Below are 24,873 nucleotides of genomic sequence, written 5' to 3' on the forward strand. Positions count from 1 at the left end.
AAACGTTTTTAATTTCTTGATCCTGTAATTTAGTAAATGTAGTTCATTAACTGTAATTATGAGTAGCAATGATCAAATTATTACAGTTTCTTGTCAAGATATTTATTTCAATGTGAACAATACGCTGCAGTGCGGTGCAGCACAGCAGAAAATAGACTCTGTGCGTAAACGATCGCTGCACTGCTGTATACGCACCGCAACTGGAGCGGATTGCCGGACCGCATCCGTGTGCAGTGTGAAAGCTCTAACCTGTTAACATGGGTACGGAAAAAAATACGCACCGCAAACGCACTGCATACGGAGTATGGATCAAATGACTGAGTTCAGCTTTGAGAATGAAACCAACCTGTTTGTTCCTCAGTATCTTCTTGTTTCACTCTGAATGTTTCTTCAATCGTCATTTCTGCACTCTCCTCTTTAATAAACGCCATCTTTATAATAGTGTGTCACTATTTACAATAGTGTCTTTTTCTGTGTTTGGACAATAAGATGAGAATAATTAGTAGACAGAAAAAATTAATCCAAACTAAATCTCTGGGTGCGTCTCAATCAGCTCTAGTTCAGCAGTTCAGTGTTAAGAGAGTCAGTCAGAGTTCGAGTACAATAAAAAAATAAGTTATACAAGAACACACACTAAACACTCTTAATATTAAGGCATTTAAGATTTACACGTGGTATTTAATGACTTGTAGATTCTAGAGACTCTCTTACAAATTGGTGTGTTAAAGTTGTCATTACATTGATTATGTTCTCCACTGCATCCACTGTTTTGACCAGCGTGCGGCGATTCGAATCACTGAATCATTTCGCTAAACATTTGATTCGATTGACTCGGGGTTTCAAAAGCTCCTTTTCTCCATCACCACTCGCCAGTGACCGAAATCGTTTTTACAATAAACTTATTGATGATAGAGGGAGCGAAATGAGACGCACCTTTTCTGTTACTGATGTGTGGATGAGCATTGATGTAGATAAATCATTCAAATGTTACTTTCAATAATAATTAATCATTTATATATCACTTGCAAAAACTGTAAAATTATCTGGACGGCTTGCATAGATTGAAATACTTTAAAACGTTTAAAATTACAAACCTTTCAGCCAAATCACAACAGAGGCAGGAACGCGGCGCAGTCTTGTGACGTCATCTCGCCAAACTAAAATAAAAGTCCTAAAGGTAGTCCTAAAAGAGCCTGGTCAATAATTGATGAAATACCTATTTAATTAAAAACTACTAACAAAAGACAACGAGACATAAAGAATGTTATATTGAAGTGCATATAAGAGTCGGTGTGTTTCTAATATTAAAATAGGCATATAAAGTTCATTAGTCTTAATTACCTGAAAATAGGTAGAACATTTCAGGGGGCTAAATATGATCTTCAAAGAATCAGTAGAAATATATATTCATAAATGTACATAAATTAAATTATACATAAATATAATATTTATAATAAGTATAATTACCGGTATATACATTATATATATATATATATACAATACATAAAAAAAATTAATATAGTTCAGTCTAATTAAACATCTAAAATTTGTAGATGTCAAGAGTCATTTGAGTTGCTGCCAATGTAGAGTGATTAAAATTTAATGAGTGAACATAGACACAATTTACAACTTCTGAACTCCACAGAAAGCTCTGCAGTTTTCCACAAATAAAATCAATGTTCAATCGATTCATCAATGCTCAGTAAATGTTGTCACACTTTAAGTATCTGGAAATCAGAAAATTTCCACACAAAAACCAAGGCCTGGAACTAGAGCACAAATACAATTGGGAACAAACATGCTCACTCTCACACACAAATAGACACAGCTGTGACTGCAACATGAACGTGACTACGATTGTTCTGAGTCTCTACTCAGACATGAGGATGTTAGAGGACTCAAAACAAGACATTTATTTCACAAGATTTATTTTTTGTTTGTTTTTTTTGTAAAAAAAAGAAGAATGGTGTTCCACAATTCTGTCCCGTGCAGCTCTGCCACTAGGTTGGTCCAAGTGCACTGGCTGGAGGTCATCATCAGGTCCACGACAGGGGTCCTCTCCTTTCTGATGGTGACAATGTTGTGGAGTATGGGTATGGCACATGCAACAATAATGTAACAGGTCCTGTCAGGTGCAATCCTCAGACTTTTCAGAAACTGAAATCTTCCCTTTACTTGCCCAAAGGTCTTTCAATGAGTGTCCTTGTCGTGGCTAGAGCTGCATTGAAATGGGTTTGTGGTCCTGGGTTTGGGTCAGGGAATGGCGTCATGAAATACTGCCTGCAGGCATAGCCCCTGTCACCAAGCAGGATTCCGTCGTAAGCACCTAATGGAAAAATGCAGTTTTTCCTTCCTTCAGGTCAAAACAGGGGTTTGATATTACCATGGTTGCACTCGCAAATTAATACAAATATATCAAGTATACCTTTGGCCATGTTGCAGATGTCTTTCACTGTTCACTGATTGGTGAAAACTTCATCAATTTATTCTGCTAAATTGTTCATACCATGAATGAAATATCTATTTTAAAACCTAATCAGAATCAGAAAGATATTTATTGCAAGTAAGTAACTTAAGTAAGTTTTACAAAAGGAATTATTTTTGGTTTATTGGTGCATGTCTCAATTGTGCATAAATCAAAGAAATGTAAACAATTTTCACCTAAGTGCATAAAATAATTTGATATATTTTACATAATGTATAAGCACTTCAGAGTTTCAACGTCATTTAAATGTAATTTCCTAAACCTTACCTTATGGAATCAAGAGTCAGGATCTGTTATAAACCCTAATGGCTTTGGAGCAAAAAAACTAATAATTGCTATAATTTAGGCTATTATGATTTTATAATTGCTTCAAATGTGAAAAGTAGTTAAAATGCTGTCAGTTCCACTAACTCCCAACATGCCAAACAAACCAACATGGCTGGTCGATTTTGAGAGTAGAAATCTGTATTTCAAAGCGGCTTGCCGCCAGCTGGCCACGGTCCATTAGATGGAGGCAACCGCCAGAGAAAATGAAGCAGTTGGCCCGCCGGCTATTCGGCGGCGGGATCTCGCAAAAAAATGGAAGTGACGTATTCGGCGGCAAACGTTTCATCCACGCCAGCGGGACGCACCTATAGCCGACAGCTTAGGGCCGGCGGCAAAAAGAAGCTGTGTGGATATTTTTTGCTATCTGGGTTATTCTGGATTATGGGGGCTATCCCTGTTTAGACACCCCACTCTGCTTGATCACACCCTACAAAGAGCCAGTGTTTGGACAAGTCCAGGGACGCTTCAATTACTACCAGTCAAGGGCGCGCAGCATTATTGAAAGAGCATCTGGGAATGCTACAAGGGACAGACTGGCTGCCTTAGTTTCAGGCATTGTGCAAGCCCCATGAAGATGATCCGTGTGTGTGTGTGTGTGTGTGTGTGTGTGTGTGTGTTTGTGTGTGTGTAGAAATATTGCTCTTACACACACATAGAGATATTGTTCTTACATCTATAAATATATAAATATTGTTCTTACACATATATTGTTCTTACATCTATAAATATATAAATATTCTTCTTACACACACACATATATATATTGTTCTTATTTTTTATCATTGTATGTTATTTCAAATAAAATTACATTGCAAAAACGTGCATGGTGAATTGTGTATCTGTTTCAGGTATTTTACTTTTTGGTATTGTTATTAATCCCCAGAAACACCTTTTTTAAGAAACAACAATATTTTTTTATTGCCTTAATGCATAAAACTCTATAAATAGATAAGAACACATCCATTCACATCAATAAAACATTGCACTGGAATGTATACATTTTGTATAAACTTTGTAAATAATTGCTTTAAATGCATAAAACTCTATAAATAGATAAGAACATATCCATTCACATCAAAACAATAAAATATTGCACTGGAATGTATAAACTTTGTAAATAACAAAATATAGAACAGCATATAAACAAAAACTTGGCATAAACATGTAGAAATGCCTGTAGAGTTGTGCAAAGCAACTTGTAAACAACTGTGCAAATTTAAAAAGCACATTAAAAGATGATTACATTTTGTCTAACATTTTTTCAAAGAGACACAAGAACCTCTCAGTCTTGGCCTCACTCTCGTTGTGGCGTCTCTGCTCCTCATGGGACTCCTCAACTAAAAATTCCAAAATAGGATTAGTTTTCCGCTTTCTTTTCCTGGGTGAAGGAGTTAAGGGGCTTGCCATGGCCGTGGGGGATGCTGCACTGGGAGAGGCTGTGGCTCCTGTATTTGGCAACGGTGAGAAGGCTCCTATGGTGCTGGCTGCATTACTAGGGCTCAACAATCTCCTAGGAGAACAAGACAATACATAAGTAATTACAATAAAGAAATTAATAATATATGTAAAGTCAAAATTATGAAAATCTACATTCTGACATCAAAAGAACAAAATTATAAATTCCTCCTGACCACAACAATTTAAACCTTACCATGAGTATTGTCACTGGATCCTCATCATTGAATGATGCAACCACCACAGGAGGGTCCACAGAAGGCCTGGCACCCAGCACCTCATGCACCTCACCTCAAGTACTGCCACGTAGCAGCTGCTGCCTCTCCAGCATCTGTTCCTGAACCAGTTTTAGGTGTTTTGGGTTCCTGGAGGAAGGTACAAGCACAATAGTCATTATAATATTATTACTAGGGCCGGGACTTTAACGCGTTAATTAAGATTAATTAATTACACAAAAAAAAACGCGTTAAACATTTTTGACGCATTTTAATCACACTTATTTTTGCACCGCAGAACGTTTCTCACTGGATGAGTTTCGGCGGACCGATTATACCAGAGCACCAACTAGCGTTCATGACTTCAGACATAAACAGAACAAAACACAGTGAACATGAGTAACGTTAAAGAAGCTGACGAGACCGCTTTGGTTGGCCCCGTGGATGGGAAATTTTGTTACAAAAAACGAACGGATGGAAGCGTCGACAAGAGCATGGTTGTGTGCAAGTTATGCAACAAGGAATTTGCATATCACCGCAGCACATCGAGCCTCAAGTATCACCTCAACGCAAAACATATATTAGCTAGCATGGACGTTAGCCCAACTCCGAGTACAAGGACCCACACCCAACCCACACTCCACCAGATGACTGGTTTAAGGACCTGGGTAACTAAGTCCATGTCTGAAAAAATAACCAACGGCCTGGCTCACTGGATTGCACTCGACTGTAGACCACTTGGAGTGGTAGAAGATAAGGGCCTGCAAAATGTACAACAGATTGCGTCATCTGATACGACATACGAGCTCCCATGCAGAAAGACAGTGACAAAAAGAGTCCAGCAGTTTTATGACAATGAAAAGGAAGATAAAGAGAATTTATTGGAGAAAGCTGAGTGTGCTGCCCTGACTGGGGATCATTGGACCTCGGTAAGCAATTCAAATTACTTCGGTGTGACGGCACACTTTATTGACGTCAAGTGGCGTCTTCACTCATTTGCCTTAACTATCCAGAAGACCACCACTAGGCACTTTGCTGAAAACGTGGCAGGAGATTTTGAGTCGCTAGATGATTTTGAGAACTATGATCGCTGCAATGAGACAGCTCACATTCCAGCACATGCCGTGAGTTGCTCACGTGTTGCAGAGGACCATCACAGTTTGCCTGGCTGACAGCGGGTTCACAGCCACATTGGCAAGATGCCGTAAAATAGTGGGGCATTTTAAACATAGCCCCTTAAACACAGAGGAACTGCACAAGGAGCAATCTCAACTAGAACAAGACAGAGCCACTGATACAGGATGTTTCCACAAGGTGGAATTCGACACTGTTTATGATCTCTCGTCTGCTGCAGAACCAAGAGGCTGTGAAGGTTACTTTAGCCAAACAGAAGCACAAGCTCACCATGTTAACTACAGCAGAGTGGGACAGACTGCAGAGGCTCGAGACCCTCCTTAAACCATGCAGGTAAACACCCACCAACTGTTTTTAAATTTATTGTACTGAATATCAATATCACTATGACTATAGTATAAAGTTGCTACTGTTTTTAATCTACTATTAATTGGCACAATAATTAATCACTTTCCTAAACTATCCTCTGCAGATATGTGACTGAGCTCCTTGGGGGTGAGACTTATGTCTCGTGCTCTGTTGTGTTACCTGCTCTCCGCCACCTGACCCACACCATGGAGGTCTCAGATGACGACCCAGCCTATGTGGTGAAGTTCAAGAGTGACTTTAAAAAGGACCTGTCTCAACGCCAAGATACACTCAACCATGGATGGCTCAGGGTGGCTACAGCACTCGACCCACGCTTTAAGGTAACATGTGTAATGGTCTTCGTTTTTCTTTTCTCTTTCTTTTTGACCCCCTCCCCTCCCCTCTTTCTTTATATGGGAATCATGTATGAAAATTAATTTCACCCATCTTTTTACTTTGTAAATCTGTGATGTGACAATAAATAAAACCAAACAGAGCCACTCCAGAACCCACAGAGGAGCCAGCAAGGAAGAGGAGCCTCCTGCTGTTTAATTCAGACTCTGAATCAGAGGATGAAGAGGGGCCCAACGGGGCTCTGGCCCGCTACAGGTCAGAGCCCACCATCAGTGAGACAGACTGCCCACCGCAGTGGTGGTCCACTCATGAGGGAGCCCATCCACAGCTTTCTGCCCTGGCCCGCAAGTATCTGGGCAGCCCTGCCACTTCTGTCCCTTGCAAGAGACTTTTCTCACTGGCAGGTAACGTAGTTCAAAAGAAAAGGGCAGCTTTGAGCTCTGAAAATGTGAACAGGCTAGTTTGTCTCAGCAACTGGCTGAAAGAGAAGAATAAGAAATAGTCAGAGGTATCCTGAGGCTAATGGGGTTGTTGTTACTGAAATGTTGATCAAACAGTGGGCTAAGCAACAGAGAGATTTATTTTTCATCAGGATATTGGAAGAATAGGGACTGAGGTCAATCACTGGGAATTTTTTTTTTTTTTTTTTTTTTTTTTTAAATGGTACATTTATGTTGAACTATGTATTATGTTGTTTGTGCAACTGGCACTTTATGTTGAACTATGTATTATGTTGTTTGTGCAACTGGCACTTTATATTGAACTATGTATTATGTTGTTTGTGCAACTGGCACTTTATGTTGAACTATGTATTATGTTGTTTGTGCAACTGGCACTTTATATTGAACTATGTATTATGTTGTTTGTGCAACTGGCACTTTATGTTGAACTCTTTATTGTTTTGGCCAAGGTTATTGAGAGTTGGACTTAGTCTGTTATGGCCTCTGAAGCAACAGAGAGATGTTTTCTAATAGTCAGGCTTTCCAATGTTCTGAATGTACTTGAAAGTATTGTGTTTTACTTAAAAAAACATAGTTTACAGAAGGTCTACCTAACTATAGGCTACCTGAATTTCTGAAATGTAAATAAATATGCTATTGCTACATTTAATGGCAAAAAATGCACTGGTCTGCTGGACTTGTTTGAACAAAACAAATAATAATATTTTGTTGCTTATGTATTCAGTCATTATTCAATGGTATACTAAAAATTACTTCTCACTGTTCTCAGGTCAAATATTTATAATATATGCAATTCAAATGCGATTAATTTCGATTAATTAATTAAAAAGCCTCTAATTAATTAGATTAATTTTTTTAATGGAGTCCCGGCCCTAATTATTATAATATAATATAATCCTTACAATTATTCCTTTCATTTCACTACATTTTTTACATTAGCAATTAAATAAAAGGGACAAATAAATATTGTAAGAAATTATAGCTTTATTTAATATAAAATAAATATTTGTGTGTTCATTTAACAAGGATACATGTTAAACATGTTGTGAAATAAATTACTATTATTACTATTATTGAGATTGTTAAAAGTTTTTATAACACCACATTGCTTACCTTATTTTCTCTTCAAATTCTCCCACTTCTTGGATGCTTGTTGGCCAGTCACCTTTCCTTCCAACCCCATTTCTTTTACGAGGGTCCTGTAACATTTATAAATATAAACAATATAAATAGTAATGAATAAGTATCAGAAAAAGCTTTATTGCCAGGTACATTTATATGGGATTTGTTTTGGTGGCAGAAGCTTCCACACCACAAGCAGAATGACAGTGACAAGGCACAGATAATAAAAATAATAAAAATAGAATAAGTAAAAATATGTTTAAAAAAAATACACAATATACAAACATAGACAATAGACGGTATAAGTATGTACAGGTATGTTATGTACAAACGCAAGAAAATGTAATAAGTATGGTGTGTTAAATAAACAAATGTAATAGTGTGTAGTGCAAATGAAGCACACATATCTAACAGAAGTTAGGCGCAAGCACAGTAACGTTTAACAGATTACTCACTCCCAAAGTTGTTTTGCCCTATATTTGGACTTCAGGAAACGTTGCTCGTTGTCAGCGCAAAAACGAATGATCCTCCGGGTTTCCTCAGGCAGGGTTCCTACGGGGTTTGGAAAAGTATGGAAAAGTATGGAATTTGATTTGAGTAATTTCCAGGTCTGGAAAAGTATGGAAAAATATTTGCATTTTCAGACTATTGCCCCTTGTTTAGTTTTCTATAATAGAAAATCTAATGAATTTAAAATAATAATAATAAAAAAATGCTGTGCATTCACGAGTTCACACATACATGAAATCAGATATTGTAATTTATCCCCTCTTTGACTGGGATAGAAAACCAGCCAAGAGTGAGGTGATGGGGTGGTGGAGGGATGCTGTGAAACTGTCATGATGGGACACGGACGTGATACTGGCTTAAATCCACTTTTTGGGGTGAAAATACTGACATGGCTAAGACTTTTGCACAGTAGTGTATATTATAAACTTTTTTGTGCCCTCGAGAAACTATTCACATGTGCACGTGAATTGTTTTGCAAGCTTGCGCATTACAATTTCTGGTTTTATATATAACCTATGTCTACTGACACTACAGCAGAATATATAAATAACTGGCTTAAAATAATTTTTGGGGACTGAAAATACTAATTTTGCTTTGGAGATCTCCTACAAAAAACGCTTTCATTTATACATTGCATCAATATACATTGCACATCACCACATTTTTGATGATTCTCACACAGGTTTGATGATTCTTTAAATCCCTTCTTGTCACGAGCCTACTCTGCTGTGATTGGTCTACCACTTACAGTGATTGTCGGAAGCCCACACCACTACTAAACCTACCCTACCCATGCTTGTCCTATGCACGTAAAAACGAATTCTCACGTATAAATTGCACGATAAACACAATAGGTGCTAGGGACGCATTTTGTGTGACCGGGTTGGTTACCCAGTGACGTGTAGCCGTCACGGAAGTGGGATTCAAATTCCTGATGACTCGGTTTAGGTGGTTAAAAGTCGATTCTTTCTTTTGAGAAACAATAACTTAATTTATTGTGTGCTCTTTCATTTGCATACCTTTGCAGAGAGCTGCATTACACATAGCATGAAAGGGAATATTTGAAAAAGCATAATAGGGGCAATTTTAATATGGTCTGAAAATCTACAGAGAAGATTTGAAATTTGAGTCTGGAAAAGTATGGAATTTTGAAATGGAAAATGTGTAGGAACCCTGCTCAGGTGTCCCTGTTTGATAAATAACATACAAGACTGGTTGATCATGTTGCAAAAAGCATGAAACTGTAAGCACTGTTCGTTTATATGTGTTCACATATAACCACATGAAAATACGTTCATCGCAGACGTACGGTAAAAGATAAGGGACTGTTCGTTATTTATTTAAGGGGCCACCGGAGGAGTTTTGAGATCAATAGTCAAAAAAGACTTGACCCTCCCTTCGCCAGCAATACATTTTTCTATGACCCTCCAAAATGATTGTGAAAAAAGGCATGACCCTCCCCGATCATTTATTGATTATTACTTCTGTACTGGTTTGCGCTTGGCAAAGATGTTCAGATATCTCTATGCCTCAAACGTTCATTAAAAGACTCCTGCACACCCGCCTTTTTCAAACTGGCGCAGCGCTGACTGGCGGTAGAAACTGCATGATTTGATTTGTTAAACATGAGGATTATCCGACTGGCATGGCCGCTCACTCTAACATTAACCTAGATATTTGTTCGCTGTTCTTAGGCGCATAACCAAGTGTGTGTGCGGAGTGTGTAGCGCACTGCATGACATGGAGGCGCCAATGCGATCAACAGTGGAAACAACTTAAAATACTCTATTTATGGCCATACAGAAAAGAATAATGCATCAGTCGCAATACTTTTATTTGTGTAAACCCACAATAACAAGAAAACGTTTTGCTTTCGTAAAATAAAATAAAACAATCAGGGTCTTTCATGGTCTCCGTGAACTGTAGCGCGTCAAAAAAAAAAGAAAAAAAAAGCAGAAACATATCGTACGTAGGCTATATAGCATATAGCCTCAAATATATGAAAAAAAACATCTATATAAAGCTTGATATGTCCACTTTTAAAAACGAAAAAAATCAAATCGAAAGCAAATATCATCTGATGTAATCCGTATGAAAGATGCATTTCTCTTAAAGGCGCACTTTACAGCGGAGATGTATGTTTGCAGCGGACACTGATTTAGAAAAAAAGAGTTTATTAATAAACAATTAAAATGCATCGTTATTTTTAAATACAATATTTATTATCATTAGCCTTCTTTTGCGTCAAGATTATACATGCGCTTGAGCGCAGAATGGGCTATATCATGCAGTAGGCCTATTTAAGCAGAAATTAACGTGCGACTAGTCAAATATTTAGTATATGGCAACAATACATTTACTATATTTGACATTATTTAATAAGTAAGTATCCAAAAGTATTTTGGAAACTATGATAGGCCTACATTTTTTCATGATTTTTTGATGAATAAAAAATTAAAAAGAAAAGCATTTATTTAAAAACGAAATATTTTGTAACATTACACATGTTTTAATGTCACCTTTGATAACTTTAATGCATCCTTACTGAAAAAAAATTCTGACTAGCCAAGTAAACCAACACATTTTTGAACGGCAGTGTACATTCAGTAGGTTATTATTTATTGCAATATAAACACTATCAGATCAACAAGGTATCTCTTCATTTACCAGTCGGAGACGGAGCAACTTTCTGCTCTTATGTTTACTCCGTGCACTGTCAAGGTCTTCATCGTATTTATCGGTCTTTGCAGCAATTATTTTACCGCAAATAGCCTACTGCATCGCACGCTGTTGGCATCGAGTCTGGAGAAATGTACCCACACTTTTGATCGACTTTTCCACATCTTTAAGGTAGCCTATTATGTGTGTGTCCTCGCGTCTCATATGAATATGTGCGCGGAGAGTTTGTGTGTGTGTGCTCGCGTCTCATATGAATATGTGCGCGGAGAGTTTGTGTGTGTGTCCTCGCGTCTCATACAAGTATGCGCGTCGAGTTTGTGCGTGCGCGCGCGTCTCATATGAGTATGTGCGCGGTATCGAAATCTGGAACCGAACAACATGCCATTTTTCTTTACTCGATAGTATCAAGGCAATTCGGTCGATACCTAAAAACTATCGAGACTCGGTACCCAGCCCTAGAAAAGACCAGGTATAAATGCCCTCCGAAACGCATTCGAGACGGATTTGAATCCGATCGCTCAAACCACTTCAGGGGAGGTCTGGGCCACATTCCAGACAAAACTGAACAAGTGTAAATGCATCTGGTTGTTGAAACCACATATGTAAATTGTACTCCTCCCAAAAAATGCAATAAAATAAAAATAAACCTGAGAGCGTGTTATAGGCTTTATGTCATGTTATAGCCAGACATGACGACGCTACTGCAACACGCATCACTGCAGATGAGCCAACGTGCAAACTATTTGAAGAATTGAAGATAGGATTTAAATCCGTTTTGCAAAAACGCATTTATGCGACCACACCAGGTGTAAATGGAATCGTTTTGATAAATCAGATAGCTATCCGATCTGAGAAAACGCATGAAGTGGCAGGTGTAAACAGCCCCAATGTAGTGTCATTTGTGTTTGTTTTCAGACATGATAGCCTAACAGTTGTTTTATACTTGTGCTTATGCGATATCACAATTTTTGATCGTGGATGATTTAATATCTCCACGATCTGCTTTTGAAGAAATGTGGTAGTATCGCTATCACACACACTACAGCGCACATTCTATCAGCTGCAGTTCTGGCGCCTCAGTCCCAAACTCGACGTAGGCTACATCGACGTAGGACACACTCACAGGACACTGCTTGTGATTCGCAATCACAAAAGTGTATTTTTTGCTCGTGGTAAACATTTCATTGGCGTTCTGTTCTGACATGATGCACTTTTTCTGAGCGCGTGCGCACTGTCAAACAGCGCCAAACTGGACTTGATCTTTCGCGTCTGATTTTTGTTGGGTCAGACCCATCTGCTAGCTATGGGGGGACCGAGACTGAGAGAGCTACATGGAAAAATATGCACAAAACAAGCCACTTTGAAAGTTTGTTGTTTTCATGAATACAAAAGTTGGGTGACCCTCCCCCTAGACTAAAAAAAGTTGGATGACCCTCCCCTCAACAAAGAATAAAAAGGCATGACCCTCCCCTATTTTCCTCCGGTGGCCCATTCCATAAATACCGAACGGTCCCTAAGCCCATTCTCTGCCACAATTACATTCCCCAGTTATCAGACATGAAAATATGTTGCAGGACTATCGTTAGCTAACTTCAGCGATTTTTTTGACAAACGTTTCTTTTAAGAACATCACCGTAAATATGAACACGAGATTGAATGTAACATAAAACGAATGTTTTTTTGTTGTTAAAATATTTATTAATGCCAAAAATACTTACATTTATGTATCTCCGTTCTCAGGTGGGCAGCCATGTTGTCTCTGTAGCTGGTGTATGCTGGGACATTTCTCATACCCCTTTGTTGTGGTCCTGAAAAATCTTCGTTTGAAGGGCTATCTGGCCCTTCCCCTAGCCCTCCAACCAAAAGAGAATCGAGACAGCCCTACCCCTTCACGTGAACGCGCAAAACAGAGGGGTAGGGGAAAGTGAAGGGGTAAGGGGTAGAATTGGGATTGGCCCTTAATGCGACCCTTCCCATGTACCACCCTTCCCAGTAGACACAGGGTGTTCAACTACAGGCTTTCATGGGCAAGGCTGACAGTTGAGAATGCGTTCGGTATACTCGCAGCACAGTGGCGAATGTATCGACGTGTAATTGGTGTCAGCCCAGACCATGTAGAAGACTGTGTGAAAGTAACCTGTGTTCTACACAACTTCCTGCGGAGGAAAAAAAGGACTGTGCGGAACCCACAAACCCTGGCTGTTGAAGGAGAAGCCTCCTGCAGAACATCAGCAGAGCAGGGAGCAACAGCGCTTCCCGGGATGCCACGCGTGTGAGGTGAGACCCTTGTTGAGTACTTCTGTGCTGAGGTTCCCTGGCAGCCACAGGTGTGACAGGCATGAAAGGTTCTTTTCAGAACTAAACCAAAGACTCTTTTAAGAGCCACCCACATTATAATAAAAGAGCAATGTTTCCATGCGTTTCCATCATCTCTTATTATTACTAAATTATATCCTGGCTATACTATAAGATATGCTCAATAAACACATCCCCCCAAATACATAACAGGCAACGTATGAATAATAAATGACTGCACTATGGTAATCACACTATAAAAGGCTGCAAACTTTAAGATATATATTTACTAAATAGTTTCATATATGAAATCAGTATTGGATCCAACTGACTTTCACTGCATGGACAAAATTCTTCAAAATATTATTTGTGTTGTGCTTCATCAGGCCTGATGAAGGTCGTGTGACCGAAGCGTTGTGTGTTAATAAACATTAATTTTAAATTGCAAGTGAAGATAGTGTGCGGCAGTTTCTTAGGGACTGTTCGTTATTTATTTAAGGGGCCACCGGAGGAGTTTTGAGATCTATAGTCAAAAAAGACTTGACCCTCCCTTCGCCAGCAATACATTTTTCTATGACCCTCCAAAATGATTGTGAAAAAAGGCATGACCCTCCCCGATAATTTATTGATTACTTCTGTACTGGTTTGCGCTTGGCAAAGATGTTCAGATATCTCTATGCCTAGACCTACACCAAACGTTCATTAAAAGACTCCTGCACACCTGCCTTTTTCAAACCGGCGCAGCACTGACTCGCGATAGGTAGAAACTGCATGATTTGATTTGTTAAACATGAGGATTATCCGACTGGCATCGCCGCTCACTCTAACTTAAAATACTCTATTTCTGGCCATACAGAAAATAATAATGCATCAGTCCCAATACTTTTATTTGTGTAAACTCACAATAACAAGAGAACGTTTTGCTTTCGTAAAATAAAATAAAACAATCAGGGCGCGCTTTCATGGTCTCCGTGAACTGTAGCGCGTCAAAAAAAAAAAAAAAAGCAGAAACATATCGTAGGCTATATAGCATACTAGCCTAAAATATATGAAAAAATATCTATATAAAGCTTGATATGTCCACTTTTAAACGAAAAAAATATCATTTGATTATGTAATCCGTATAAGATGCATTTCTCTTAAAGGCGCACTTTACAGCGGAGATGTATGGAGACATGTTTGCAGCGGACACGGATTTAGAAAAAAAGAGTTTATTAATAAACAATTAAAATGCATCGTTATTTTTAAATATATATTTATTATCATTACTGCTTTTACATCAAGATTATACATGCGCTTGAACGCAGAATGGGCTATATCCCATGCAGTATTGAAGCAGAAATTAACGTGCGAGCGACTAGTCAAATATTTAGTATATGGCAACAATACATTTACTATATTTGACATTATTTAATTAGTAAGTATCCAGCTATTTACATTACATTTTTTGAGTTAACAATTAGGCTAGTTAATAAACTAATAAAATAATAGAACAAGTTAAGATGCTAACTATAATTCTATTTAGCATGACTTGTTCCACCACGCAAATGACTGTTTTTAAGGTGACAATCTGTTTTCACATCTTCACATTTGAAGATTTACTGTATCTTGAAGATTGATGTATTGTGTTGTATCTTCTGTTATAAAGATTGACATTTCGTTAATTAAAAAAATGAGCACATAAGGTTGTTAAAATGTTCTGTTAGATGTTCTGTGTTTACTACTTTTTGAATTGTGTATAATAATATATCTAATGAAGATGTCACGGGCCGAGACGAGCCCCTTTGATATGTACCACCTCGAGGAGTTACCCAGCGACACCACAGACGGACAACAGGATAAGTAATAAAAGTCAATTTATTGAATTAAAATCCTATTTGTTAAAACACGTAGTAGAAGAGTTCCAACTCCACTCTCCTCTGTCCAGCAGAAGGTCGACTCGTTCGTTCCTCTTAGGCGGAACCAGTGAGTAGCCGTTTTGGGCGACGGATGCAGACAACGATAAGGGTCGAGCACACGACGGTGCGTCTCCAGACGGATCTTCACCCAGTGGCTCCTCTTCAGAGCCGACCGCGGCAGACAATGAACAACTGCGGTGAGGAACTCTCATGCAGTTTACCTCCAGGATAGACAGCAGCGGACAGTAGAACAACTGTGGTAAGGAACTCTCATGCAGTGGCTTATCTCCGAAACAGGCAGCAGGTAAGTGTCTAGACTTCCATGCAGCGGAGCAACTTCCCTCCAGAATAGACGGCGGCAGACAGTGGAACAACTGTGGTAAGGAACCCTCGTGCAGTGGCTTATCTCCGAAGCAGGCAGCAGGTAAATGCATAGACTTCCATGCAGCAGAGCAACTTCTCTCCAGAATAGGCCGCGGCGGACAATGGAACAGGCTGTGATAAGAGGCTTTCACGCAGCGGCTCCTCTGCGGAACAACAGCGGGTAATAGAGCAGAGAATGGCAGTAAGATCTACTCGCAACAACTTCTCTCCAGAATAGACAGCGGCAGGCAATGGGACAGGCTGTGATGAGAGGCTTTCGCACAGCGGCTTCTCTGCGGAGCAGACAGCAGATCATAGAACAGAGGATGGCAGTAAGACCTACTCACAGCAACTTCTCTCCAGAATAGACAGCGGCAGGCGATGGAACAGGCTGTAATAAGAGGCTTTCACAAAGCGGCTTCTCTGCGGAGCAGACGACAGGTAATAGAGCAGAGAACGACAGTAGGATCCACTCACCGCAGCTTCTCTCCAGAATAGACAGCGGCGGACAATAGAACAGGCTGTGATAAGAGGCTTTCACACAGCGGCTTCTCTGCGGAGCCGACGACAGGTAATAGAGCAGAGAACGGCAGTAAGATCCACTCACAGCAACTCCTCCCCAGGATAGACAGTGACAGACAATGGAACAGGCTGTGATAAGAGGCTTTCACACAGCGGCTCCTCTGCGGAACAGACAGCAAATAATAGGGCAGAGAATGGCAGTAAGATCTACTCACAACAGCTTCTCTCCAGAATAGACAGCGGCAGGCAATGGAACAGGCTGTGATGGGAGGCTTTCACACAGCGGCTTCTCTGCGGAGCAGACGGCAGATAATAGAGCAAAGAACGATAGTAGGGTCTACTCACAGCAGTTCCTCTCCAAGACGCGCAGCAACAGATGATGGCAGACCGTGGTAAGAGATGTTCATACAGTGGCTCGTCTCCAGAGCAAACAGCAGATAATGGAACAGACTTTCACACGGCGGTCTTTCCCCAGAGAAGACAGCAGATAAGGGGACAATTGTGAAGAGGCTTTCATACAGCGGCTTCTATATCAGACAACAGACAATGAAACAAATAATGGCGATAGACTTACTCACAGCCAGTTCTCTCCCGGGCAGACAGCAACAGACGAGGGCACAAGCTGTGGTAAGGGATTTTCTCACAGCGGCTTCTCAGAACAGACAACAGATGATATAACAGACAATGGTAAGGAATCTTCTCACGGCTCTGCCCACTGGGCCAACGGGTGGAAGCAGAATTATACACCCACACTTGTGCATGCAGGAAATCACTTCAAAGAGTCACACGTGTTCACTCCACACTAAGCACTGCAGTCCACAACAAACTCACAGTGAGTAAGGCCCCCACTCGCGATCCCAGCCGACGTCCTCTCACACCAATAGATCTGAATATCCAACGCTGTAAATAGTATGTACCGTATACACGATGTGGATGCTCAGCCACTCTCCAATCCTCGTCACATTCACTTCATAGATCCTTTCATCCAGTCCCCCCAGGACGCCGAGAATAAAGTTCCGCCTTTCCGCTGCGTTAATCTTTACCGCTCCGTATCGCACACTCTTCACGCCAGAATTACCTTTTTATAATCCTCAATGTGGATGTGTGTCCCAATCACTGTTAATTCTCCTCCTCTCGCACAGCTGACGCTCGTCTCTTCATTTAGCGGCTCCGCCCGGACCCAAAACATTGGGGGACCGGTCTGGTGTCACACTATAACCGCTCCCACCCGGAAACAATTCCCCGGATGATAGTTGCGTTGTCCCGTCACCTTGTGACAAAGATATATTAACAAAAATCTTATATATTATATATAAAACATAGCCTAGGCTATATAAAATAAAAAAAGGTCCTCATTGGTTAATTTTGCCTGGGGCCCCCACTCAGTGTTGGTTCGCCTCTGTCTTGCGATGAATAAGGGGCTGTTTACACCTGGCCACTTCATGCGTGTTCTGTGATGGGATAGCTATCCGATCGTGAAAAGACCAGGTATAAATGCCCTCCGAAACGCATTCGAGACGGATTTGAATCCGATCGCTCAAACCACTTCAGGGGAGGTCTGGGCCACATTCCCGACAAAAGTGGACATGTGTAATTGCATCTGGTTGTGGAAACCACATATGTAAATTGTACTCCTCCCAAAAAATGCAATAAAATAAAAATAAACCTGAGAGCGTATTATAGGCTATATGTCATGTTATAGCCAGACATGACGACGCTACTGCAACACTCATCACTGCAGATGAGCCAACGTGCAAACTATTTGAAGAATTGAAGATAGGATTTAAAATCCGTTTTGCAAAAACGCATTTATGCGACCACACCAGGTGTAAATGGAATCGTTTTGATAAATCAGATAGCTATCCGATCTGAGAAAACGCATGAAGTGGCCAGGTGTAAACAGCCCCAATGTAGCACGCATCATTTGTGTTTGTTTTCAGACATGATAGCCTAACAGTCGTTTTATATTTGTGCTTATGCGATATCACAATTTTTGATCGTGGATGATGTAATTGTTGTACCCCTGAAAAGGGGAAGAATATATTTAATCACAGAAAACTCGCACTCGCTGTTTCTCCACTGCAAGCTTTATGTAGAATCTTTTTTGTAATAATTAGCAGTACACATTTCTTTTTCAAATGAACCTCATTGACATCTTTCTTAACATACATTCAACAATTTGTACCATACACATTTAATTACATAAGTACACTTCTTTATAATAGGCTATTTGAAAAACACTATAAAAGTATACACAAAAATACAATAAAGCATTTTACAGTTACCTGAGTATAAACTCTTTTAAATGTATCTTTTTTTTAGTCATAAATGCATATTAACTATATGGCAAATCAGTCATAAGCACGTAAATGTACTATTTCAGCTAGTTATTTTAGCTGACAATGCATCTGAAACTCTCAATTCACTTTTCATACTTTATATATTCACCTTTGTTCAGCAAGTCAACAAATCAGCACTAAATAAACAGGATTACACCTTAAATACACAAATATAGAACATATTCGAGCTTCACGCCATTATATAGGCCATACACCGTGACCAACGTGCTTAAAATGGGCTCGCACATTTCTGAACCATTTCAAACACACAATCAAGATAATACTCGCGTCTGCATACTCTTAATAAACATATTATAACATCAACGTATTTTGACTAATCATTATACTTCATACCTGAAAAGGGGAAGAATATATTTAATCACAGAAAACTCGCACTCGCTGTTTCTCCACTGCAAGCTTTATGTAGAATGGAGAAATCCCGCGAGCTCTCCCCCTAGTGTTCACGCAGACCAGAACAATCGATTGTCCAACTTATCGTGCCAATTAACTGATCACAGATAAACTCAAAATAACTATAAACTACATATTTATATTTTATAGACTTTTATACATATTCAAAATCGCGACTATATATATATATATATATTAGAGTGTACACAGACTTATGCATTTTTAAAATACAAATGTTTCCTTTTCAATCTGTCACACACTCCCCAACAAAAATTAATGTCGTCTCGACATTCTCTTTAAAGAGTCTCTCAGTTCCGTTTGTACGTCGCATAAAATAATATTTGTAGTGCAAGAATTTTCTATTCAATCTTTTCACAGTCCATGACTCGTCCCAAACTGAATAGTTCAGTTTATGGAAAAAAATCAAGAGGTTATCAGAAAGAACAGTCCATGAGTGTATCAAAGTGCAATTTTTTTTTTTTTTTAAAGGCATGAAACAACAGTCCATATTCCTTTTTTGATTTCACGAGTTCAACAGCCTCTCAAGCCTACAGTCCAAACAGTCCATTGTTTTCTCAAAATGTCAAAGTTCAAAACTGTTAAAGGCAATATTCATCCAACAAACGTTCCATATCTTTCTCAAAGTGCCAGACTGTAACAGTCTATTATGCAGAGTCTTCTAGTTTCAAGTTCACAGTCTCATATGAACTTTAACCGTTCATCGTCCCTAATTAGTGGATTCTATAAACCAAAGGCAACTGGTAGCAGTATTGCTGAAACGGTGGCACCCATGTCGACAGACACTGTGTAGGCATGTAAAGTAAGTTCGGTTGTGGTGTTTGCAAGATCCCATTTAGTTGCTTGACATCATAAGATGGTGTACCCAGTTCATCATAGGTTAGTACTCTTGGTGGGTATCTTTCCCTTTTAGGCAGCTGGTAAATTTGCTCTCTTTGACTCTCTTGGTCACTTTCAGCAGGCAACATGGGAGCAGGGACTTGTCCATCGTCAGGCGAGTTAAACTCTTGTTCTGCACTGTCGGTCCCCGCAGGTGGCTCTTGTTCATCTTGTTCATTTTCCACAGAAGACATGGACTCAGGAACCTGTTCCAGGACCTCATTTGGGTGCTCATCGGACTCTGAGGTAAGTAGTACAGAGGTAAATGTAGTGGTTCAAGGTTCTCAGGTTCAACAACATAGTTTGGTTGAAGTACTTGTGGAGACACATAATGAAAGTCCAATTCATCCTCACTCCCTTCATCAGACTCTATATCACTACTTTGAGGCTTTTTCAACTCCTGTTTCTGTCTGGGTTTTGGATGCGGAGCATTTTCGAGAGGTAGGTGGTCACAAGGCATTAACAAATTGCGATGGAGGACTCTGGATCGTCCCTTTCCCACCTTTCTGGCTTAACTTCATATATTGGAAGCTCACCACCCATCTGTCGCACAACTGTATGGATGCTATCTTCCCAGAAATTGCAAAGTTTACCAGGGCCTCCTCGTGGGGTTAAATTCTTTACAAGGACACGATCACCTGGCTGCAGTGTGGTGCTCCTCACCTTGTTGTCAAAGTTCTTTTTGCTTCTGTCCGCAGATTTTTTAGCACACTCTCTGGCAATTTTATATGCCTCTTCCATTCCATGTTTCCATTTTTCTACATACTCTTTCTGTTTCCAGGAAGGCATTTCTGAATTCAGCCCAAACAGCATGTCAACAGGCAGTCTTGGAGACCTTCCATAAAACAGGTAAAAAGGAGAGAACCCTGTGACTTCTGAACGGGTACAATTGTAAGCATACAGTAGCTTATTCAAGCAGTCTTTCCAGTTAGACTTTTGACTTTCTGTGAGTGTTCTGAGCATTTGTAATAGTGTCCTATTAAAACGCTCGGCTTGGCCATTGCCTTGCGATACGGGGTTGTCCTGGAGCCTGTAATGCCGGAGTACTTTTGGAGCTGTTCAAACAATTGATTCTCAAACTCCCCCCCTTGATCATGGTGGATACGAGAGGGAAAGCCAAATTTTAAGGCGAAATCATTAAAGATGCGATCTGCAGCGGTTTTACCTGATTTGGAAGTAGTGGCGTATGCTTGTGCGAATCGGGTGAAATGGTCTACTACCACAAGAATATACTCAAAACCTCCTTTACAGCGGTCTAAGTGGAGAAAATCAATTGAGATTAATTCAAAGGGCTGGGTCGTAACAATGTTTGTTAATGGAGCTCTTGTCTCATGACAGGGCTTCTTCTGTTTTAGGCATCTGCATGTTTTTGTGACATAATGCTCAATGTCTGCCTGCATATATGGCCAAAAGAAACGTTCACGGATGAGTGAGAGAGTGCGCTCTGTACCTTGATGGCCCATTTCATCATGCAGCTCTCGCAAGACTGTTCCTTTATATTTCTCAGGCAGAACCAACTGTGTGCGGGAGGAAGTGGTTCGGCAGAGGACACCATCCTTATCAATGGTAAGTTTTCTCCATTCACGAAACAGGCATTTTGTTTTTAAGCTATATGTCTTGAGTTGTTTCACTTGTGGTTTCAATTCAGACAGCTTGCATTGATATACAGGACTAATTTCCTGGTCATTGATTTGAGCTTCTCTTATCTCATTTACCGACAATGGAGTTATGGTTGGAACTGCTGGACAGACTTCAATGGAGGGACAGTTTGTCGAGACTGACCATGGGATGCTGGGTCCTTCTTGAATTTCTACCGCCTGAATTGTTGCACCTATCACGTCTGATGACAGCTCCTCAGAACACTCATTCATCACAGTTCCTATGTCAAGGGGCAATCTGGATAGTGTATCAGCGTCAATATTTTCTCGGCCAGGGCGGTATCTGATTGTGAAGTGAAAATCTGCCAATTCGGCCACCCACCTACAGCCTGTAGCATTCAGTTTGGCAGTTGACAGGACATATGTAAGGGGATTGTTGTCGCTATAAACGGTGAAAGTTGGAGCATAGTACAAGTAATCACGGAATTTTTCAGTGACTGACCACTTCAGAGCAAGAAATTCAAGCTTGCCTGAGTGTAGGTGGTAATTTTTCTCAGCAGCAGATAATGTACGAGATCCGTAGGCAATCACACGAAGTTTTCCATTTTGATTCTGGTACAATACTGCACCCAAGCCTTGGGCTGACGCGTCCGTATGCAGGACAAAAGGCTGTGAAAAGTCAGGGAATGCCAATACAGGGGGCTGGAGCAAACAGTCAATTAATTGTTCGAGAGTGTTCTGATGCTGATCAGTCCAGGTAATAGGCTTACTCGATGGAACACCAGTTTTCATGCATTTTGTCTTTGTCTTTCTTTGATTGTCTGTCATGTGGGCATTACCTTCTGGAGTGCTTTTTAACAGGTCGTACAAAGGGCTAGCGATGCGAGAGAAGTCTTTAATGTACTGCCTGTAGTAGCTAAGTAGACCAAGAATTCTCCTCAACTCACCAACATTTTTTGGTTGTTTGTCTTTCAGGGATCTGACAGCTTCTGTGTCTGCAGGATCAACTTTACTTCCCTCTGAAGAGACTATTCTACCCAGGTAGCGGACTTCAGGTTTGAAAAGCTCACACTTATTTGGCTTGAGTTTGATGCCTTGTTCCTTAAGCCGTTGCAGCACTTTCCTTACATCCTGGACGTGGTTCTCAAAAGTCTTACTAAACACCAAGGTGTCATCAAGGTATGGAATGCATATCTCGTCTCGCAGGTCTTCTAAACACTGTTCCATACACCGCTGGAAGGCTGCTGGAGCATTCATTAGCCCAAAAGGAATTCGCACCCATTCATATAGACCCCATGGTGTCACGAAAGCCGTTAGATGCTTACTTTCTCTTGACATGAACCCCTGGTGGTAGGCCTTCCCTTGATCCAATGATGAAAACCAAGAATTGCCACCAAGGCTGTCCATGATGTCCTGCACTCTCGGAATCGGTTGTCTATCCGGGTGAGTCTTTTGGTTTAAGTCTCTATAATCAATGCATAAACGAAGGCTGCCATCTTTCTTTCTTACGCACACGATTGGAGAGGAGTATGATGAGTTTGATTTTTCAATCCAGCCTTGTGCTATGAGGTCATGCAAATATTCTTTCATCTCACGATACAGGGGTTTTGGCACAGACAAATAAGTGCGACTGACTGGCTCCTCATCTTTAAGTGAGATACTCATTTGCAAATCCCTGATACACCCAATGTCGTTGTCTGACTTAGAAAATGAATGGCACTCTTCTCTTAGCATTTGCTGTACTACCTGTCTCTGGTGTTTACTCAGGTGGCTAACATCGACGGGCGGGTCCCATTCATCAGTACTTGTGTGGTCAAGACAGTTATCCGCAACCTGGATGTGACATACTCCAGCAGAGGTAGGGTTTGCTGGCACCTCAAACATACTAGCAGGTAAGACATTCTTGACAGGCTGTACTGTACCGATCGGAGTCTGGCCAATAAGAGTTACATCATGGTCAGTGTCATTGTACACACCAATTGTAATATTTGTTGGAGCCCCTTTTGTTAGCCTCACTAGACTTTCTGTGAATTCAAGCCCATCCGGCCACTGGTGATTCACATCAGGTTCAAAAATGAGTGTGCTGTCCTCTTTAACTGGCTGTATATACACTCGGCATGAGACCTGCACAGTACTACGTTTGGGGACGTTGACATGCCCTTTTGTGGTCTTTACTGTGTATTCACATGAGGTCTCTGCACTCAGAAGTTGAATGAATGCCTGGACTTTGCTCCTCTTTAGGCTGGGGAATGCAGTTTTCACAGTTTTCTCAAGTATGTTGTTGTTTACGGTGTTTAGTTGTGCTTGATCAATGGAGTTCACAATTTGTTCTATCACATTGTAACCTATGATAGGGTGAGAGAGGTTTTGACCCCTTGCTACGAGCATAGGAATGACAAGTTCAGCTTTGTGAGATGACTGTGATAATAATTTGAATGTCACTTCAACATATCCACTATAGGGCATATCAATGCCGTTGGCAGCTACAAGGTTCAACGTATTTGGAGCCTCAAGAATGTCGGAAACATCTCTCAATGGTACTTCTGGTAAGTATTCCTGTTTCCACACTTCATCAATGACACATACCTGAGAGCCAGTGTCCCACAGTGCTTGAAATCGTTAGCCGTGCAGGTAACATTCCACGAGACATTGCCTCCCAACTAATGACGTCACAGGGGAATGCTGGTTAACTTGAGTGATGCAAGGGGTGTGAATACTCATTGCCATAGAGAAGTTTGAGACTGATCTCATTGAGTTGATGCAAATTTGCTTATGTTCAGCCCAATGGTGAGTTTGGCAGATCTTAGAACAATACAGTACCTTTTTACATTGTGAACACTGCTTCATCTGCTTATCTGTCCTTCCACAGGCTGCACATCTCTGGGACTGGTTAGTAGATCTGGTTACTCCCTGTCCCGTGGAAGTAACCGATCTCCATTTAAAGGAATCTCTCTTGAAGGCTTAATGCCACGAATTCTGCATCCCGCTTGGAAGTGCTCACCACTGCCACATCGAAAACAATGCATGCAACGGTCCTCTGTTCTTTGCTGCTGACAATTGAAGCACTTTCTTGCTTGGGAACGAGAAGTTGGTGCATAATATTGTCGAGGCATATACTGGGGATGAAATTGAGTGTTAACTCTTGTTTGGTTGGCACCCGGTGGTGTCCAATAGGGCTGCACTTGACACGGAACAATTTCTCTGTCAGAAGCTCTCTGTGAAGGAATGGGAAATTGTGGTGAGGCAAAGGCTGGTTGCTGCATCGATTCCCTGATGTGAGCTATTTCAGCATTGAGTGTTTTTAGTGAAGCTATGTCAGTTCTCAGTTCTTTAAGTTCTGTCAGCACGTCGAAAGATGGTTTCGGCACACTTTGAGTCACACTGGATTTCTTATCAGTCACTTCACCACTGGACTTAACTGCATGGACAACAGTAGTTGTGTGCTGCACATTGGTTTTCT

The 24,873-nt window shown here is 40.5% G+C and overlaps 2 protein-coding genes across 6 annotated transcripts in view; one reads left to right on the top strand and one right to left on the bottom strand.

Annotated features, from left to right (window-relative positions):
• LOC307004302 (uncharacterized protein) overlaps window positions 1-1,334 on the bottom strand; it is a gene marked incomplete at its 3' end in the record, with an annotated part of 56,296 nt that extends 54,962 nt beyond the window's left edge. The window contains exons 1-2 of one of the 5 annotated variants that reach the window (XM_079623420.1): window positions 1,095-1,334; window positions 347-471 (exon numbers count right to left, since the gene is read on the bottom strand). In XM_079623420.1, coding sequence (XP_079479546.1) covers window positions 347-431 — 85 coding nt within the window. In that variant the 5' untranslated portion in view covers window positions 432-471; window positions 1,095-1,334. The other 4 variants (XM_079623415.1, XM_079623418.1, XM_079623416.1 and 1 more) reach the window with 4 other exon arrangements.
• A 4,327-nt stretch (window positions 1,335-5,661) lies between these two features.
• LOC307003637 (uncharacterized protein) lies at window positions 5,662-6,937 on the top strand. The gene is made up of 3 exons (XM_079622329.1): window positions 5,662-5,949; window positions 6,089-6,305; window positions 6,460-6,937. Exons 1-3 carry the CDS (start codon window positions 5,816-5,818, stop codon window positions 6,514-6,516), a joined length of 408 nt encoding a protein of 135 aa, XP_079478455.1. The 5' UTR covers window positions 5,662-5,815; the 3' UTR covers window positions 6,517-6,937.
• The last annotated feature ends 17,936 nt before the right edge of the window (window positions 6,938-24,873 follow it).

This window comes from Phoxinus phoxinus (assembly GCF_949152265.1).
Source record: "Phoxinus phoxinus genome assembly, chromosome: 9".
Lineage (NCBI taxonomy): Eukaryota > Metazoa > Chordata > Actinopteri > Cypriniformes > Leuciscidae > Phoxinus > Phoxinus phoxinus.

Coding starts and splice junctions, on each gene's coding strand:
- LOC307003637 (XM_079622329.1), top strand. CDS start 5,816: ATGATCTCTCGTCTGCTGCAGAACCAAGAGGCTGTGAAGGTTACTTTA. Junction 5,950..6,088: donor ACCCTCCTTAAACCATGCAG/GTAAACACCCAC, acceptor TATCCTCTGCAG/ATATGTGACTGAGCTCCTTG. Junction 6,306..6,459: donor CACTCGACCCACGCTTTAAG/GTAACATGTGTA, acceptor AAAACCAAACAG/AGCCACTCCAGAACCCACAG.